This window comes from Fusarium oxysporum, genomic scaffold, assembly GCF_000149955.1.
Source record: "Fusarium oxysporum f. sp. lycopersici 4287 supercont2.34 genomic scaffold, whole genome shotgun sequence".
NCBI lineage: Eukaryota > Fungi > Ascomycota > Sordariomycetes > Hypocreales > Nectriaceae > Fusarium > Fusarium oxysporum.
The window spans coordinates 250,012-269,350 of record NW_017264846.1 but is presented as its reverse complement, the minus strand read 5'-3'; the positions used below and the strand labels follow the sequence as shown (position 1 = coordinate 269,350).

The following is a 19,339-nucleotide window of genomic DNA, read 5'->3' as shown; positions in this document are numbered from 1 at the left end:
AGGACGAATCTTTCAAATGACAGTACTGTAAACTGTGGTCAAGCCCTTGACTAATATACGTTTGTGCGTTAATCCCTAAATGCAACATGATACGGCACTGGGGGATTAAACACGTCACCAAAGGCAGCGTGTAGCCAATAATGTCACCAGCACACAGGCCCAGAACTCGATTATCCTTCAGTTACTCAGTACTTACGTAGGTAATAATCCCCGCATCCCCGAACCACCGACAAGTTAAGCGAGCCATGGAAACAGTAACTTAGGTCAAGCGCTCTTGACCGGATGTAGATGCTCCTATCTTTTCTTACCCCTCCATTTAACATTGAGGCAGAGCTTGAAGGGTTTACAGTGTCAACCGAAATTACATGCATCTTACACGTGAGGAATAACAACACCTGGTGCTCCGTGTCGGCGCAAAGTATCGTCTGTAGCTTGAAGCATTCGGACCAATCCAGCCGATTCATCTCCTCCATGCCGTTGCCTCGAGGGACACGTCTGCAACTGGACGAATGGCAAGCCGATTGAGTCCCCATCGTGCTCATCGACATCCAGCTCCTGCTGTGGCACCATCCTGTCTTTGCCATAGCTTCTAGACGGCTACTACGGCAAATCTTGAGGCGCTTCTGATGGTGGGTTGAGTGTGTACTGTTGATAAGGTACACTCGCTCGGCGGGCTACAAAGTCGCTTGCGGGTACGCTCGGGATTGACATTGCCAATGGAGTGGTGGTGCTAAGCGACGTGCTCTCGTAAAATAAATATTACTGAAATATCGCCAACTTTGGCATGTACACGCACAATTTCTTTCAATATCCCATTGTAAGATACGATCCGAATTGCCTCTAGAAAACTGCGCTCGACCCAGAATGGCTAGCTATGACTACCCCAACGAGCTTACTCTTCCTGGCTGGTATCAAGGAGACAACCGGTATGAGGTAAGTCAACGCCTCCGGCAGTACGACTGAGGGCAGCTGCGTAACGGTCGTTCTGTTTCCACCCTCACTTACTTGTCAATTTGATTAATTCACCCTGGCCTTGTAACATCCGAAATTCCTTGTTTCGTTAATCGCTAAAGCCAAACCCACAGCTACTCTCGAACCAGACTCTGGATCCAGGTACGGAATACGCCACAGCATGATCGATGCTTCGTCTGTACTGATGAATTACATGAGCTTGTGTTGTAGGCACTCCTTATGAAATACATGCTCTCGGCCACTTCACAGTAAATAATAATCAATCCTTCTCATCACCTCAGCCCACATCGGACTACTCGTCCTCCGATCAGTACATCCTAAACCTCCTCCTCTCCCAGCCCAACAGCCCCCTCAATGCCACAAGCGAACACCCTTTTCAGTCTGGCTCTGCCACAAGCACGGAGAACACGGACAAACGGCCAAATCATAGCCTATCAGTCACGGCAGACAAGACTCCATCACCAGGGGGCCACAGCAGCATTAGCACCGGCGACGACACCAACATCGACAACATCAAGAACGAACACAGCGGTAGCGGGTTCGCCGACGTCAAACTCCGTTCAGCATCCCGCAAACCCAAGAGTCCTCGCAAAAAAATGGCGCCTTCCTTGCAGGCTCGTGAATGCCACAACGACGTCGAGAAGCCGTACCGCACACGCTTGAAACTGCGTTTTGAGAACTTGCTTGCCGTCTTGCAAGCGTCACGCACGAATGATGATGACCTGAGAGGAGCCAGAGCAACAGAGGTAGGATACGTCTTGAGCAGAGGCGAAGTTTTGGACACAGCGACACATCGTATCTTGGCATTAGAAAAGGAAAATGATAGGCTGTTCGAGGGTAAAACAACTAACCCATGGAGCGGCGGTAAGGTATATGTATTGAGCTTACTTAAAACAGCTGTCAACTATAATCTACATAATGTCTTTACCCCTGAACAGGATATATAAACTGACAATTAAGTTTGGCTTTTGATAACGTATATGATAAGCATGCGGCACAGATAGGTTTGAGGCACAATTTCAAATTTCTTAGTATTTACACTTTAGAATCTGCTACGGTATCAGGCATAGGTTTTCTAATCCCGGCTCCACTCACAGATGGGTCAAAAAAGGCTATCTTTTTCTCCCCTTGATATACCATCAATCTAAGCTATTTCTACTATTTTGTATACATTCCATTTGCATCAATAACATCCTGACATCGTTCTTGCATTGTAGCTAGAAGGTGATCAGAGAAGGAAGCTTCAAGGGAATCCTAAGCCTCTTTAACTACAATCCGTAGCCGATCATATGACATCGTCTCTGGAAAGTGCACAGCGATAGTCCATCATCCTATTCCAAGCAGCTTCTATAGGGTTCAAATCGGACGACAAAGGAGGTCATTCTATAACTTCAATATCTCTCTCCCGTAGCTCTCTAATAGTTAGAGCCGTCTTATGGCCTGGGGCATTATTATGCATAAAATAAAGCTTAGTTCCCGGATAGAGACGAAGTCAGCCATCAACAATCGGGACAATATGCTGTTGGTAGGAATACTAATCAATACGGCCCCAATCCTTTTCCTGGAAGATACCTGGGGCCCGGGCCTATAAGCCCTGAAAAGCAGCCCCAAAACATCCAGCCATACTTCTTTTGTTCCCGTCCAATAATGCAGGTTGGGTCAAGCTCTTCGCCGGGCCTTCTTGTTATCCATATTGGCGTGTGCCTTCCGGCTGTAAGCCAAGTCTCATCGGACCATGAGATGGTCTTCCATTGATCTAGGAACCAGCCGACATGGGCCTCAGCAACGGCTAGCCGTTTCTGTTGATTTGCCTCTGTAATTAGTGACTTGCGCCGTGCAATATATCTCTTAAAGTCAGCACGGCTGAGGGCATGGCAGATAGCATACCAAGAGCAGCTGCAACCTAGTGCTTGTGGTAACCTTTGGCATGACATCCAGCGCGCTGCTTTGGAGCTACATACGAATGTGATGAGGCCATCAACCTAAGAACCGGTTAGCTAGGAGGGAAAGAAGGAAGGAAGGAAGGAAATTCTCTAGCCTGGGCTTCAGCCAGTAGGGAAGGGCGCCCTGACTGGCGGCGAGGGGTTTCAGAAGGCGCCGTAATAGCCCATTGGGCCTGCCATTTAGTTGTCTTTAGCTGCGAAGCAATTTCTGTATAGGCATCAGCGCTGCCCTCAAATCAAACAAATCAACTCCGGGGTCATATTTGAGAAATTTGGTAACCCTCAGTGCTGGATTTGTTGTTTGAAATATTTATTCAAACAATTCAAATATTTCAAATCTTACCGTCTACACCCTCCATGCTGCTATTTCCAATCTCCAACTGGACCTCGTCTCCCCCATCTGTTGTCGCCCCCCAGCTTCACAGCACCATGTCTGACCCAATTTTTGAGGCACCGCAACTTCTCCAATGTTACCGTCATCATCGAAAGCCTCTGCTTCGTCAACGTTAACTTGGCTAGGCTGAACGACCTCTCGCAATCAGTCGCCATCGCCGGTATCGCGAGTATATCAAGAGGCAACTGGCTTACCATCGGGAATTGTCCCTGGTGAACCATCCATCACTCGGTTGGCTCCTCAGTCTCTTGCGGCTCTAGCCGCAGATACCGCTCAGGCTTGCTTCCCATCACCGTAGTCTTCGCTGTCCTGCTCTTCACCCACTGCTTGAACATACTGTCTACCGGCGTTCTCTGCGGCACGCTTGGGGATGCTATAGTCTCAACAATTGCCCCTCGCTGCTCCTCCACCGGCCGGTTGCAACAGTACCAGCAATCCAGGTAGACTCCAAGCTTGATATAGTATTCATCGAGTTTCTGCCAGGCGGTGATGATGGAGTCTTAGATAACGTGGGTGATCCTTTCCCATGTCAACTCCCGATGATCCTGATGGCTTGCCTGATCCATCATCACATTGTCCCGAGCCACGACCTGGCAAAGAGCTTTACAAAGTTTGCATTGACTTTCATGGATGCATATCCATCTCGCAACCACTAAATCTAGCAGGAAGCTGCCGATTTCGGTCTGATCGCCCTCCGGCTAGCTCGACCTACGAGTTGGTATTCTCTCTAGCTACCTCGTCTAGAACAGCATGATAAAACAGCTTCCGATTCTCAAGGTGTTCCAGCAAGTATTCCATGCCTCTCATCACCTTCCAAAGCCGTCCATTACCTCACTCGCTGCCCCAGCCTTGCGTTCTCTTAGTTTGGAGATAGAATGGCTCAAGAATATGTTTAATATCTGCCAAAGGTCTCCAGTCATCCCCCTTCAACACGTCGGCCTCGGGAAGCCATTTCTCCACCGCTGGATGGACTAAGAACGTCTTGATGTCTCCTTGCTTGACGAGCGCTCGAGAGATCATGAGATAAGTGGAGATCAATTTTATTTCGTTGTTCATAACGACCTCTAGTTCTGCTGTCGACTCACTCGCCAGGAGATATTCTTGTGCTTGGTCATTCTCGCTTGAGATCCTCTTAAAGAGCTCACACCTCTGAGTGGAAGATCCGATGTACTTGACAACGTTGTGGGGCTTCCCCACCGGCCCTTTCTTTCTCCAGTATCGTAGATCATCCTCGTGGCGACCGAGGAAGTTGAAGACGTGATATTCGGCTACGAAGCCTCGAAATCTTCGCCGTAGAGGAAAACACGAGCAACCAGGTTTACCCATAGCAGCGCATGCGTCTGGCCCGAACGTCCGCCGGGCCCATCTCTGCGTCGAGATTTCTGCAAAAGTTCAGAAGACAGCTGTCGTTCGAAGATGCGTTATCCGACATCATTGTTCCAACTCGATCCTCTATCTTCCATTCACGCACAACTTGCCCAAGCGTCACCGCGAGATTTTCCCCGCTGTGACATCCGAGTTGGCGACGGAGTGCCAGAAGACACGACTGGTGCTTGCCCTGGCGGTCAAGAAAATGAGCTGTGACTGCCATGGCAGCGTGCCGATTGGGTGAGGTCCACAAGTCGAACCCTAGATGGAATCTGGTAAGGGCATCTGAGAGCTCCGGCTTGACATCATACTTTTTAGACTCGTACATGTTATCCAGCAAACGGCCCATCGATTGCCGGCTCTATGGTATCTGATCAGATAGGCGAGGGTCAAGTTGCCAGGCGAGTTGCTCAAAGAATGTATCGCTAAAGAAAGAAAAAGGAACATTGGTGTTGATCAGAAGTCCCAGGCTCAGTTCTCGGATCATCTTGACTCTGGCGCGCGGCACAGTACCGTACTGCAAGCGTCGTCGCTTAGGCCGTTCAGATTCATCGGTTGACAGATCTGGATCAGCTGCTTGACTGCTCTCGAAAATCCTGTGAGACCTGGCGTTGGTCAATAGTGCTCAAGCTCGCGACGTCACATTCACATACTTGCGGGGGTGGTCAGCTGCCGAACTCGTAGCAGCAGCGGCGAAGAACTCGGGCTGACCCTTCGCGTCGCACAAACGACAGGCCCAGTAAGGACTCAACGGACTATCGTTAGTGTCAACCTCAACGAGGAAAAAACCAATGGCGCTTGGTCCAGCTCTTCCGGCCCTTCGAGCCTTTCCGGGATAAGAGCTCTTCCAAAACATATCGTTTGTTCCTCCAAATCGCTCGTGGAAGATCTGCAACGGTAGGGTAGTCTGGCAATGCCGTATGCGTTGTCAGCTCGAATTGACTCGCCAAATTTCTCGGTGGTCAGAGAAAAGAAAAGGCAGAGGCTGGAGGCGAAGGAAGCATAATGTCATTGGATTCCATCGGGTTAGGCGTCGATCCATGAGGAATGGTACGCGCTGAGAGGTAAACAAACTGGCACTGACGCGGTTTGATGTCGCTAGGACGGGGCGTAAAAGTTAAAGAAGCTCCTTTCTCTTTAGCCAGTCTGACCGTGTTACTGGGGGGTAAGCTCACTAATGGAAGTCTTAATGGATGACTTTGATTGGCCTATCGCATAAATCTGAGGTGGGGAGCATCTATAGACAGAGTTAACTGGGGCTGGGTTTTCGATAGATTCATAATGCCCTTGCTTCACTGGAAAGATGAATTGGTCTGTGTTCGGGAGGAGTTTAACCTTCCTCTACAAACGAGCTGTAAGTGGCCTTTCACGGATGCCTGAGCAACTCAGTGGTTCATGTTCTCCTTGATGATGGCCATATTGATTAGGGAACTAGGGAACGGTATGGTTTAAAACGGTTAAGTGTAGTGAGGAATGGCCACGTTGAGGTGGTAGACCTTTGACTTACTTATCGGGCGGGACGACCGAGAGTCATGATGGTTTTGATCGAACCCCACTGTCCCGCTGTTCTCCATGCCAAAGAAATCATCTCTGGAAAGAGGCAAACAAATGACGCCGGACACAGGGCTGGAAAAGTCACAAGAGCTTACAATTCCACGCCGTAACAAATTGTGTGGGAGTGGTCCAATTGATATTGCCGAAGTGTATAAGACTTGGGCAATCCTTCAAGAGTTTAACTATGCGGCATGATCCGTGATTTACATATAGGACAGGTATCGTGGCGCCTAAAGAACCATTGACCGAAGCAACTCGAGTGAAAGACGTGACAGCATTGTAAATGACGGATTATATCCTTGTCCGCCATTGGCTCCAAACAAATTGCACTGAGAAGTAGTCAGAAAATGGGTTTGACATAGTATTAGACTTGCGTGCTCACCGGGCATTGAAACCGGATGCGGTGTTCACCACATCACTCATTTCGGCCTTCCACTGCCAATAAGTTCGTGCAGGGGAAATTTGGTCTAGCATCACCGGTTCAAAACTGTCGTCGCTGGACAGTCTCATGGTCCGAGGCCACTGGATCCTGTGTTGGATGCCCGTGGGATGTGAGAAGCCAAGAGCTTGATGTACCTCAGTATATATTACCAAAGTTATTACGAGGTAGAGAAACCCACATGACATGACATGTTAGTGCCAGGATGAAAATGGCGAGGAAGGTGAGCCCCAGTGGCAAGTCTGTGACTGGCGGCGAGTGATTGCCAGTCTCGTCGGATGCAACTGTAGGAATAACGGCTACCATATTGAAGATGGCTAGAAGTATTGTGTGGTTCGATTATATTCTAGGTTCAATAAATCTAATTACATGGCTGCTTAATTTGGTTCATTTATATACAGTATAGAGTGAACGTTTCCCTCACCTCATCCTCTCAATTTCAAGAAAAGAACATCTTCCACCCCTCCAGCTCATCCTTAGGGCCCTTCCACTCGCCCACTTTCAGCACACCCTCGGCCACGTTGTTGAGCCAAACTCTCTGGTTCATACGCCCGTGCCGGTGCTGCCCAGCGTGTCACCGACCTGCCCGCTCGTCGCGCCAGTCGCCGTATTGCATGTTGCGTACGCCGAGCGCCGCTGCCTCCATCACGTTGACGAGCGGGCGCATGACACCCGCCGATTGTGCTTCCCAGTATCCTCGGCACGAACTCGACGTCTGTGGTCTAGTCAGTGGTGGTATTTTTTGGACGGGGATGCGCTGGTGTTTGGGGTACGGGTGGTTGTTGGCCTTGGAGTAAGGGTCTTGTATACATTTGGCTGAAATATCGAGGTAGATTGGCGTCGGTATTCGTTATATCTGGCAGATCTGTGGCGTGATTCTTGTCATTTTAGCCCACCTGCACTTCACTAACCTTGAGGGACAAGGCGATGGAAACAAGTTCCATTCCCGAAATGACGCTAACACACACTCCCAACCTGTCACCTACACATCTTCATTGGATCGACTTTCTCGCGGCATCATCCTCATTCGCCTATAATAACGTCTCTGGGTAGTATTAATCTGCACCCGGTATGAGAATGGCCCCTACTTAGACAGAGCCTGGATCAAGAACTCTCAAGGGTAGGGTCGGCGGGCTTGTGAACTTTGTTCCAAAAACACCCCAAGAAAGTTTAATCACCTGTCACTTCACTTTGAGGGTGCAGGTGTTAGGCCACTAGAATACCCTCCGTCACTGGTGTCTACACCAAAGCCTCTTTCATGTAGCCATGGCTTTTCTTGCCCCTGACATCACTCAAAGGCCCGAGGCAGTTCTGTCCTTCCACCATCACGGCTCGCTCTTATCCAATAATGGACTCACCCGTAGCAGAATTCACCAGCATCATGGTCCTCATTTTGAGAAGATCCTGAGCCGGCTTCTCGTTCTTGGAATACTCATTGTCGCTGTCCACGTCCTTGGGCCACTTGTTCGTCTGCTTCCCCACGCCCCCGGCCATGCCGCCAGTCGCCTCAATCCGACTCATCATCGCATGCCCCCGATGAAGTTTTGAGATGTCAAAGTGCGACCAAGACCGTCGACAAGGTGTTCATCGAACGTGTGAGGGGCATTGACAGGAGGGGAACCTCCATGTGAAAATGGACGTCAGGTATCATGACATAGGGGTCATGAGGTCAGCCTGACCCTGCATAGACAGGAGATATGTCATAGATGATGGTATTGTATCATTGCCTGAACCTTTCTTATTACCTCGGCTTGTCAACAGCCCTAAACCATGAACGGATGAGACCCGCCCCCCATGTCGTCACCACTAGCATCGGGAGCGCTGGCCTTCTACCGCGTCTTACTCGATGTTACCCCGCGTTGCCCGAGTTTAGTAGGCGCCCAGGATTATTAACGGAAAATTTCTAAATTCAGGGCAATGCAAGTCTCTCTCTTCTCTCCCCAAATGTCTTGAAACGATACGAGGATCTCGATTCTGCACCCTACGTATCTCTTCATCCGCTTCAGTGTTAAATCTCGAAGCTTTAAACGATATTCTCCAAGATTGGAAGTACGCATGTGAACATGCTCTCACGACTAACACTGAAAGATAAAGCCATCGTGGCAAAATGACGCACTTTATCCCATGGCAATGAAGCGGGAGTTGTGGTAAACTGACATGGTTGCGACAGTTGTGAAGGTCCAGGTACAGATCTTCGCTGATTTAAGGATAGACACGAGGCGGTCACAATCGAACTAAGGGGTGACATAGGATAGGGCTGTCTCCCTATAAGAATGTTTTTAAACCCCACACGGGTCTAAGAAACACGTCCGGCCTTGATCACATCAACCACCAACCCTTCCATTTCCTTGCTCTAGTCCGCCCTTTAGTTTTAGATATCAGCCCAAAACCTACAGATGGAATCCTAGGATGAGGTAGATTCCAAGGTGCGCAGATACGTCCATTCGAAATTTTACTCGAAATAATTTATACGTTTCTTAGGCCAGGCAGCTTGATGATAATAGGATAGAGCGTCTCGAAGAGATATACGGAAAACCACCAACCCAAGATCTTCTCCACCACCAGTTGGACGTATGTACAAGCAGCATATAGCCCGCTCCGTGTATCGTTTGGTATGGATCCAGCTGACCTGAATATCGACTACAGGCTAGAAAGTACTTCGATTCTGGTGACTTGGCGCTGTCGCTGGCCCATAAGTCTTCTAATATAGGTAGAATCGGGACTGGGAGTCAGCATCCGCGTCGGGAACGGATATCTGGCCCATTTTCTCCCGTGCCAAACACCAGCAATGTTGATGAGAGCGCTAACCAGCCACGGTAAGATGGGAAGAATCGCGAGGTAAAGAATGAGAGCCTTCACCATGAGGTGGTGTGCCCCGAGAAAGGTAACGCGCAGGATGAGCCCGAGAATACCTAGGGAAGGAGCATATAGATGCTAGTGTCTTTGCGCATAAATAATAGGGTATGGATATAAACCGCAATGACCAATGTATTAAACGACTAATTATAACGAAACGATGATTTCTAACTATTAAACCGATTCGTGATTAGTGTATATGAGTATATAGATCACGGTATTATCCTACGCAGTGTAGACTATCACAACTCGTAATGGATAGACAATATAGTCAAGACCTTACCCGATACTGTCATGATAAATCTTGCTCAATAAAACTCCTATGGACTGTAAGCTATCAATAGACAGCTACCATTAAATTGATGGCTTCAATCTTTTGTCCATGTACTCCTAGTCCTCTCACCCCATGCCTACCTTTCAGTTTCCCAATCGGGACGGCTATAAGAATAATCTTCGCGGTATTCTCTGCCGACCTGCTTTTCATGCTGGGCATGCACCATAAGCTATCAAATAAGTAATGTGTGGCTTTTCTACATGGTCTATTCTGAAAGCTTCTCAACATTATAGCCCTTATAAGGTATATCTCAACGCCCACATTTGCTTGGAATACACAAGATTATTTCATGAAAGCAGCCGAGTGGTGTGCCAAGTGGCTCTAGAAAGGACCAGGTCGTGTGTAGGGCTTTCTCTTCGACTCGCTACAGGAAGGACATACATAATGCCCCGATTGTATCCAAAGCCCATTCATACCAATACGAAGATTGTAGTCTTGTTAGTCCTTCTCCAGATAATCAGTCAAACCACAACGTAGCTGTTTATACCAATCAGCCTTTGGGTTGTTGTTTATATTGCGCAGTAGTGCTGGGTGAAAATATATTTTGTAAAACTTGGTTATTCATTATTAAGCTGAGAGTTATTCTCGGGCATATTACTCTAGATGATAGTATCTAGGACTTTCAGACTAACCGTCTGAATATTGAAGGGAAGGGGGATTCCCGGATTTTCCAACATGGGTAACCTACAATGAAGTCACAAGGAAACTGCGTGTTATTCCTATCACTGATGTGTGTTGTAAGCAATCCAGGATTGGCAAAGTATTGCTGGTTAGTGTTGAAAGAATTGATCGTCCCCCCTCAACTTCATGACCAAGGTTCAAGATTAAAGCTAAAGCTTGATGTCCTAAAATTCAAATCGTAGGACTGTCATCTAGGACTCTAGGAGTCTAGGACTCAAGTCCTAGGAAGAATTAGTCGAAGATATATGGCCTCAAAGGTCCTTCGACTGCAAGGAGAAAATAATAACAAATCAGTTGTTAACTGCACTCGGCATCCCTGCGTGGTCTAACAACATGACATCGAAAAATGACTTTTGCCAACATGATCATTCAGATTAATTGTAATCTTCAACAGGAGTAACGTCGGGGCCTCGGGCTCTCTCTTCAGGTTCTCTCTCACTGTCGACCGTCAAACGGATTGAGTTCCATCACAAGTTAGCAAAAGCGATGGCCGCCTTCGTCGCAACTCCGACCCTTCAACAGCAACAGTTCACCGTTCACCGATCACCGTTCACCGATAAACACCGGTAGCACTCAACCCGTCACTAGGAATGTTTAGGTTTAGGTTTCGGTGAGCTCTATCACAAGAGGCCGTAATTCCTTGCTAATGAAATTTCAAGCCTAAAAATATACTTTGTGATTTGCAGCCGGTCATGTGCGAATACAAGATTAGTGGATATGGGTTGCATGGCGTCTCGGGGGTTATGCGCAAGGATGGCGCTCCCTGCGACGCGTTCTACCCCATAGCGGCCAAAGGATTGTGTCAAACCTGTGGCGAGCATGTAATTTGTTCGTGGCCGTCGTTATCTCGAAACGGAGACTGCAAGTCTAGCTTAAAATGTAGCAGATCTTGGCCTGGCCCTGCCGACGGCAGTTATGGACGAAGCTGACCAAAACTCATCGAGGCGGCAGGTCAGCTGCATAATCAGCGGGGTATACAGGTTGAGCCACCGTGGCAAGAGTTTCAGTGAACCGACGACTGCGCCTGAGGGTAATACATAGGCTATATCTTCCAGGCGGAGTGCTGGTGGCAGTGGTGCGATATGTAGCGGTGAGAATGGGGAGTGCCGGACTGCAGTGAAGTATTGTTGAGCTGGAATCCGGCGTCTAGGCTCTGAGTATTACTACTTTCCTCGCTAATGTCGGGTAGAGGAAGCCCTTGGGTGATTATACTGTGAAGGCCCACGTTGTTATACTCCATCTCGACAACATCCTTGTGAAACATAACACTGATGCTTGAGGAGTTGGGGTTGGAGGGAAGGATCGAGGAGAGCAAGCTGATTGAGATATATCCAGTGTTGTAGTCAACTGATGATGATGGGGTCGAGACGTTGGAGGGACTGGAGCAGGAGACGGTGCTTGCCAAGGATTCGCAGTTGTTGGATAAGGGGACGTGTTGTTGGCTGTAGTCGGGGAGGAAGTTGTAGTAGTCGCTAGGAAACGTTGATCCACGAGGGCTAGGAATGGCATCGCTACTAGTACCGAGGTTGTCGTTGAATGTCGACGTTGATGAGAAACTCTCGAGCAACGAGAGCTGGGGTGAATTCAGACCTGGAGCCGAGTAAAGTGATGAGATTATTTGCACTCTCATATTCTCCTTGAGTCGCATCAGCTCTTCCTCGAGCGCCCTATTGCGGTTCAATAGCTCTTGGACGGTCTGGTCGCAGCTTTGGCTCAGCTTGAGCGCCGCTAACTCGCGGCCCAACCGCTCGATGTGCTCCTTGGTGCGGGCACGGATGGCCCTCTGGGCTTCTCGATCTTTGGCTCTCTTTCGGGCGAGTTGGGAGGGAGTAAGGGTAGAAATTCTTCGGGTGCCTGAATAATTTTGTGTTAGCACAAGGAGTAAATTGACTCGACTCGCATTATTTCTATGTACTATAATCTGCCGCAGATCTATGACATGAGAACAATGAAGCAAGACTAACAATATATAAAGGGAAAGCGCAACATACCCTTTCGCTTAGGCTTGGCAGGCTCTGCTGAAGGTGATGGGGTCATGTTTGCTGGGTTTAATGAGGCGGGAGAGGTAGGTCGACTACTACAGTAAAGATTGTCTGCAGGCGGGACCAGAGGGGTTAAATATACTCGATTTTTAGGTTAGCGACTCTCTTCTCCAACTTGTCAAGCTACTTACCAGTGAAAGGAGCCCAGAATTTTAACACACCCCAGAGACCCTTCCTTTAACTTCTTTCTTCAGCACAAAGGGACTGCCTTCGAGCGAAAAATCCAGGGGGCTTAAAGTGAGCTGTCGAAACGTCCTCCGCGCAATTCTATTGGACGCCACCTTTACCGTTCGCCCGGTGTAACGCTATAACGTGCATGATAAGCGAATGTCACAGTTGCCACGTTGTGTATTTTACATAATGGGGCGTGCGATCGCTATAGCAGTGATACTGCAGTTGGACCCCAGTATAAAGATGTATATCTCCTCAGTGCCCACAAGTCTCAATTCCCGTACTGACAGCGGGGTCGGTCCAATTAAAATGCCTCAAACAAGTGGTACTTTATTGCCTACCTAATTCTTATTATGATAGAAGTACCAGCAATTCCCGTTGTTACAAAGAGGAACCTTGCACACGCTACACCAATAATCAGTCTGCCCCCTTCTTGCATTACCGCCATCCTCCCCAAAGGGCCCCCTTTTTTGGCCTTTTGACCTCACTTAGCCTTGTCGAAAGCCCTGACAAGCAAAGCAATCCGACATATCTTCCGGCGAACAAGTAGGTACTCTTTTTGCTGTATTCCAGGGTCGGATTCGTTCTCTGCGCGATACCTCTTCCTTGACTAACTTTCTTCATGATATGTGTTGAATAAGGCGTTGTAAATGCACGCTCGCCACTCTGCTTCTGTCGTATACTTCTTCTAATTTGGCCCGGGCCCTTGTAGTTGAGCAATATAGCTATGAATAAGGACCACATCAAGAAGAAAGGTCCAACAAAGTGCCCGCCAAGGGCCGCGGCGGAGAGGATCATAGGCATGATATGATCTCAACTGGTCACCTCGATCAAAATGATTCTTTTCGTCGTTGTAGGCAGCAGCAAATGTCGGGACTTTTATCACTTTGACAGCTTCGTCACCAAATAGAAAAAGAAAAAAGCTGTATCGGCTTGGCTTCTAACTTCTTAGAAGACGGCCTCTTCCTCTTTCGATCAACTCGCTCGTCGCCCGTGAACACAGTAGTCAGGAACAACACAAGGCAGCTATCTTTCCAAGCTATCGGTTTGACCTAGAAGTATGGCACGTAGACAAATCAGTAGGGATCTCACATATAAAAAGTGTCTGACGCTATATCTGATTGTCAGGGGTTAGGATCACCTTGACTTGATAGCTGGTTTTGGTCCCTCCCCATCAGCCTTCTTATCTTGTTGTAGCTCCTTATGGATGCCATAGTTAGGGCGAGCCGTGCCTGTGGCCCCATGGCCATGCTTGTGAAGGCTGCGGAAGAGATCTGACGACGAGAAGAGGTTATCCACAAAGAGCTCGAATTTGGTGCCACAGTCTGTTTCGGCCGGAAAAACAGCTACCCAGTTCGGATCATTTGGTGTATACAGCGACTATGATCTTCTTTAATAAAGCTACTGTCATCATAGGTGTTGATAATATGTATCTCTTCTAGAATTGGCGGAGAATTCATTGATAACTTCAAAATAATTTGTATGGTGTTTTGGCCGAAATTGCTTCATTGAACTTGTCAGACATTACGTGTATTCGGTCCATTGATCCAGATTGGTATATTCATCTTGTCTTCTGTTGAATTCTGCCCCTTTAGAGGTTTTACCATTTCGGTTGTAATCTTAAAGTATCCCTGCTTGCACGTGAGACCCGAGCGCCTGTTCAACAGAACTAACTTTCCGTACCCCACTTGTACTGTCGTCATGACCAGGGTCATATGGGGCGGGGTACGGGATTGAGGCTTGTGGGCACTGAGGAGATAGTGACGAGAGGAGCTGCTCGAAAAGCTCGGGGGAATTATATAACAGCTCCATCGAAAGGTACCATGTTGTAAAAGTCGTGACCAATGTATACTATAGGTTAATTCGTACTAGTTGCGCTTTGGTTATGATGGCGTCCGCCATGTGATCACAATCTCCTGATTGCAAATATGGTACTCGACGGTTGGGAATCAGATGATACCGCATTCGTAATAGCTGAAATATAGTATAGCGGGTTATTCTGTAACCTCGGATGAGGACATTGTTGTTCATTACCATCCAGGACCACCTAATGCATAACCAAAATTTCGTTCCTCCCACACAAAATCCAAATTTTCAATTACACCGGATTCGGCCAGGCATGAAGATACTCGCAAACTAAGACCCGCACTATATTGCTTTTTTCATGAAATATTCATATCGACTTGAACTTTTCTCGTTTCGCGTCGTGGCCTTGTTCTCTAGCCCTTTGAATTCTGTCGCATTTCGCCTTATGTACCCGAGGTGACTCCAGGCTGGCGATCAATTCAATTCCATCAATTTCGTCCTCGCGTGGCGTTGCGTTGAAAGCTTACTCAGCATTTGGCCAGTGGAGTTGAACCACTGCATCTCCAGATTGAATTGATGGCGTTGAATTGAATATGTTGAATATCACACGCGCGTCGAGTCCCCCAATGCTCACTTCCCAGCGTCTAGGTCATCCTCCTCTGCCTCCCATATAACGCTATTTCCAACCTCTTCTGACACATCAATCAAGCTATCAGCCGCGTCGACTAGGCCATTCCGCACCCATGACCTCAGTGTCTGTGCCATTCCTATCGAGTCCGCAGCGGTGGTACCATTTGCTCAGCAACACTAAACAAACGCTCGCACTCTGCCGACATAGACGGTATTGATAGTAGGTCAAGGACCATTCGCGACAATCGAGGGTAGTCTCTCCGCCTTTCCCACCAATATTGGATGGGATCTGTCACAAGATTGTCGTTCCTAGAGTCGGCACTCGACAGCCAGTGATCATATTCGTCTTGGCCCCTACTCCGTGGACTTTCCCAAGAACACCTGCCTACCAGAGACGAAGTCCTGTGAGCTCAGTGCCTTTCGAGTGCACTCATTGCCTTCAAACGCTTGAATGGGGGTTCTTCATTCGAATTCGAAAGAGTCGGTAGCGGTTTGTACTCTTCCTCCCACAATGTTTCTTGGGCGTGTCTTTTCCTGCTTTCCCTTCCAAAGAGCAGGTGGCTTCCTCCTCTCGGACTCGTCGACAAGTCTGTGCTCCCTGATCAGATGTTTCTCGATATTCTGTGTGCCAACCGCAGTGAAGTCTGTCACCTTGGACCTGACCCTCCGGGGACAATGCTTGCAAACCCATTTCCTCCTCGTGGGAGAATCGCGGGCTTGAATGTCAAAGCCGTGCTGCCAAACCCACGAAGTGTGCCTGCCAACGCGTTCCGAAATCGAGAAACCCGGAAACTTGTGCCATGGGAAGGCTTTCCAATCGACTGGCGAAGCATCCAAGTTATTAGGTGAAGTACTAGGTGCGCTGCAGTCGGGACTCTGGCACTTGACAGGTACGTTGGCGTCATTTGAAGGTTAGGAAAGGAATGGAATGCAGGTAATGATCTTCCTGCAAGGGTCATAGAGCGCGACGACAGCTGAGACGCGTTCATAAACCCCTAATGCTAGGTGCAGTTGGCACGTGCATCAAAAATACGGGGCAAAAGTACTAGCAGGGGTCCTGTGGACGCGTCTTATGGGACTACACGGACTGGGCGCTACCCTGAACCACTGCCATTATCGACAGTTTCAACCGATGGTCAACGTTGAAAGCATCTAGGTGGAATTGAAACAATCAATGCGAGTGTCAAATGGGATTGATTGAATTGATGCACGTGACTTCAACTTCCATAAAATTGACGAGATTGAGTTGATGGTTGAATTGATCGCCAGCCTGAAGCCTTCCATCCGCAAAGTCAATCGAGGCCGCTTTTTCGAGCTGGGGACGAATTTACGCCTATTACACAACATAAGCACGTCCAAAGAGGGAAAAAAGTCGAATTGCCACGCTTATCAGGGACTTCAATTAGGGCAGCCAAGGTCAAGAAGCTCAAGGAGGCCCTTGGCGCCGGTCAGTCGTAATAAAAGGAGGCGCCAGACAGTTGGGGGATGTGAGCAGTGTGATGTAGCGATTTGTAACTGGAGAGATTGCTGGTACTTCTACCATAGGCTAAAATAGGTGAAGGGGTAGGTACCCTTAATCCGATGCATTTTTATTGGCTGCCCAACCCTGCTGTGGCCCGACCGGAGCTCCTCGACAATAGAAGGGATAGAGGTGACTGTTGCAAACCACCCCCGAAATCACTGCAAGTGTGCTAAATTGGGTTAGCGGCAGAGCCACTTCGCCCCGCAGTACATTGCACTCTGTACTTAAGCTTGAATTTCTCGATTTTTAGCGTCGCGGCAAGATCCTGTCATAGTCACGAGGTGTTGTTTATATTGCGCAGTAGTGCTGGGTGAAAATATATTTTTGTATAACTTGGTTGTTCATTATTGAGATGAGAGTTCTTCTCAGGTTTATATCTCTAAATGATTTCATCTATGACTTTAAACTTTAAATCTAGGACTTTCAGACTGTTAGTCTGAATCCTGAAGGGAAGGGGGATCCCCGGATTTTCCAACACGCCCCCATCCACCTTGTCTTCAGGGCACAGAGTCATCGTGGACTTCAGTACTCCAAATAATACGACCTGCTTTCTCGATCGGACATGCACTGACTCGAATTGCTTCTAGAAAGTGACCATGGCTGACGGCGTTCAATGGTTTAGTGAGTCCGTCTGCTACCTGCCCATGTGTGCTGACGTTTTGCACATCAATGTTCCTAGCTTCAACTTCTTCTCGGATATGGTGCTCGGTTAACGGAATGTGCTTTGTCCGTTGGTGAAGCTCAGGGTTTCTGCATAGCTTTAGGGAACCCTGGTTGTCGCCGTTCAGCGGGATAGGCATATGTAGCGGAAGGAGCAGTTCAGAGAAGAGGTTTTTAGTCCAGGCCAATTCTCTGGCACACTGGGAGAGTGCTGTATATTCAGCCTCGGTAGTCGATAGTGCCACTGTTTCGTGCCGTTTGTCCCTCCATGAGACTGTAGATCCTTCAAGTTGGACGAGCCATCCAAACGTCGATCTTCCCGTAACAGTGTCGCCTTTCCAATCCGAGTCGGCCCAAGCCGTGATGCTCCAAGCAGATTCAGGATCTTTCTTGACGCCCCCAAGCACCAAGCCGTGGTCCCTCTTGCCTGACGAGACTTATTGGGGATGACGATTTGCTTATGCGGAGCGGGAAAATGCCACAGCCGAAAAATTCCCCACATAAACTCGATTTAGCTGGTTCCGATATGAGCCAGACAACAGTCCCGCCGCAGTCACTTACTGCGGGAATTTCGGAGCAACTCGAAAGGACCCCACCGGAAGTGAAAATGCGCTCAGCATCTCACAAACTAAAGAAAGTCCACAAGAAACCCGGACTTCCTGCACATGTCCTTCAAGCACGGGAGTGCTATAACAACATGGAGAAGCAGTATCGCACACGCTTGAAACTGAGGTTTGAGGGATTACTCGCTGTGCTCGAGGCTTGCAAGATGAGGGACGAGGCCGTGGGCGAAGGGGACCCGGAAGCTCCGGATTTTGGTTACAGTCGAGGCGAAGTGTTGGATGCCGCAAGGCAGCGCGTCCTCACTCTCGAGGAAGAGAACAGACATCTGTCTACTCAGCTGAGTGATCTAAATAAAACGTTGATGAGTCAGTGATAGATGAGATACGTTTAACAAAGGCCTGAGAAGGAACCATAAGAAAGGCTAGAGGTTGGCGATAACCACGTGGAGATAAATAGTTAAGGTTATTGCGCATGTGTGTGAGAGGAACCACTCAGCTAATTTATATATGTGTCTTGCGTAAAGTACGCTCAAACCCATGTCCACCACCTACGTAGAATAGCAGACCAATTGCTCCGTAGCTCGAGGATAATCCCCGTGGCTGCACATCTTTCATGCTTAAGACCAAGGTATAATATCATTTGCCGGACTCAAACTAACTGCCGGTGAGAGGATGAACCTTACTCTTTCTTTCAACCCGGTGATTCAAGAACACTAGATTTGACTCATAGATCGGACATCATGACTGGGTCAGCTGGCATATTCGGCAGACGGTAAAGGATGTGTAATTGGTCGATGCAACGCAGGATAGATCCGGGTGTGAGATCTAAATATTATCTACCTAGTATTTCTAGATATGGGCGTGTTGTGGCCTTGATATTGTGCCATAATTGATGACAAAGTTATGCATACATGTAGGGCATGTGTCATGTGCCGCCAGGTACCAGGCCACGATACAGTTGGAGTGAAAGATATGCTGACAGTCCAATTGGCGAACCATGGCCGTATCCATAACATCACACAAACAAATAGCACTGAATATAGAGCATGGCGGTTAGTAGGTGCCTTCGAATAGTGACACGTTCAAAGATATACCACGTCATGTTTGAGGCCGGTACAGCCCAGGAGGCGTGTACATGGTGCATGATGTCCCACCTCATGTATTTGCTCGTTCTAGAAGGAGCAAGGGCATCGAGGTGCGGCAGGTATCGAGGCTGAGAACATGACGACATAGAAGCCGGTGATGTTTCTGGGGACACAGAAATTCCCGGCCTCGGCCATTTATAGACTCTTCACAATCATTAGTATCGTAGCTATTTGCAAAAGATAAGGAGACATACTTCGGCATTCCAACCACGAATAGAATTGTCAAAGCCATAAGCGGCAGCAGAATTGGCAAGCTTCG

At 48.3% G+C, this 19,339-nt stretch overlaps 6 protein-coding genes across 6 annotated transcripts; 2 read left to right on the top strand and 4 right to left on the bottom strand.

The window, feature by feature from the left end:
* Nucleotides 1–372: 372 nt before the first annotated feature.
* Nucleotides 373–570, bottom strand: FOXG_22433 (uncharacterized protein; the record flags this gene model as incomplete). The annotated part of the gene is made up of 1 exon (XM_018402841.1): nt 373–570. The coding sequence occupies one exon, from the start codon at nt 568–570 to the stop codon at nt 373–375; it is 198 nt and encodes a 65-aa protein (XP_018256999.1).
* A 294-nt stretch (nt 571–864) lies between these two features.
* Nucleotides 865–1,919, top strand: FOXG_16354 (uncharacterized protein; the record flags this gene model as incomplete). Its single annotated transcript, XM_018396390.1, has 3 exons — nt 865–933; nt 1,074–1,113; nt 1,183–1,919. The coding sequence occupies 3 exons, from the start codon at nt 865–867 to the stop codon at nt 1,917–1,919; spliced, it is 846 nt and encodes a 281-aa protein (XP_018256998.1).
* Nucleotides 1,920–7,109: 5,190 nt separating this feature from the next.
* FOXG_22432 (uncharacterized protein) lies at nt 7,110–7,217 on the bottom strand (the record flags this gene model as incomplete). The annotated part of the gene is made up of 1 exon (XM_018402840.1): nt 7,110–7,217. One exon carries the CDS (start codon nt 7,215–7,217, stop codon nt 7,110–7,112), a length of 108 nt encoding a protein of 35 aa, XP_018256997.1.
* A 27-nt stretch (nt 7,218–7,244) lies between these two features.
* FOXG_22431 (uncharacterized protein) lies at nt 7,245–8,191 on the bottom strand (the record flags this gene model as incomplete). Its single annotated transcript, XM_018402839.1, has 2 exons — nt 7,245–7,385; nt 8,045–8,191. The coding sequence occupies 2 exons, from the start codon at nt 8,189–8,191 to the stop codon at nt 7,245–7,247; spliced, it is 288 nt and encodes a 95-aa protein (XP_018256996.1).
* A 3,392-nt stretch (nt 8,192–11,583) lies between these two features.
* FOXG_16351 (uncharacterized protein) lies at nt 11,584–12,578 on the bottom strand (the record flags this gene model as incomplete). Its single annotated transcript, XM_018396389.1, has 2 exons — nt 11,584–12,395; nt 12,533–12,578. 2 exons carry the CDS (start codon nt 12,576–12,578, stop codon nt 11,584–11,586), a joined length of 858 nt encoding a protein of 285 aa, XP_018256995.1.
* Nucleotides 12,579–18,069: 5,491 nt separating this feature from the next.
* On the top strand, nt 18,070–18,309 carry FOXG_16350 (uncharacterized protein; the record flags this gene model as incomplete). The annotated part of the gene is made up of 1 exon (XM_018396388.1): nt 18,070–18,309. One exon carries the CDS (start codon nt 18,070–18,072, stop codon nt 18,307–18,309), a length of 240 nt encoding a protein of 79 aa, XP_018256994.1.
* Between the last annotated feature and the right edge of the window lie 1,030 nt (nt 18,310–19,339).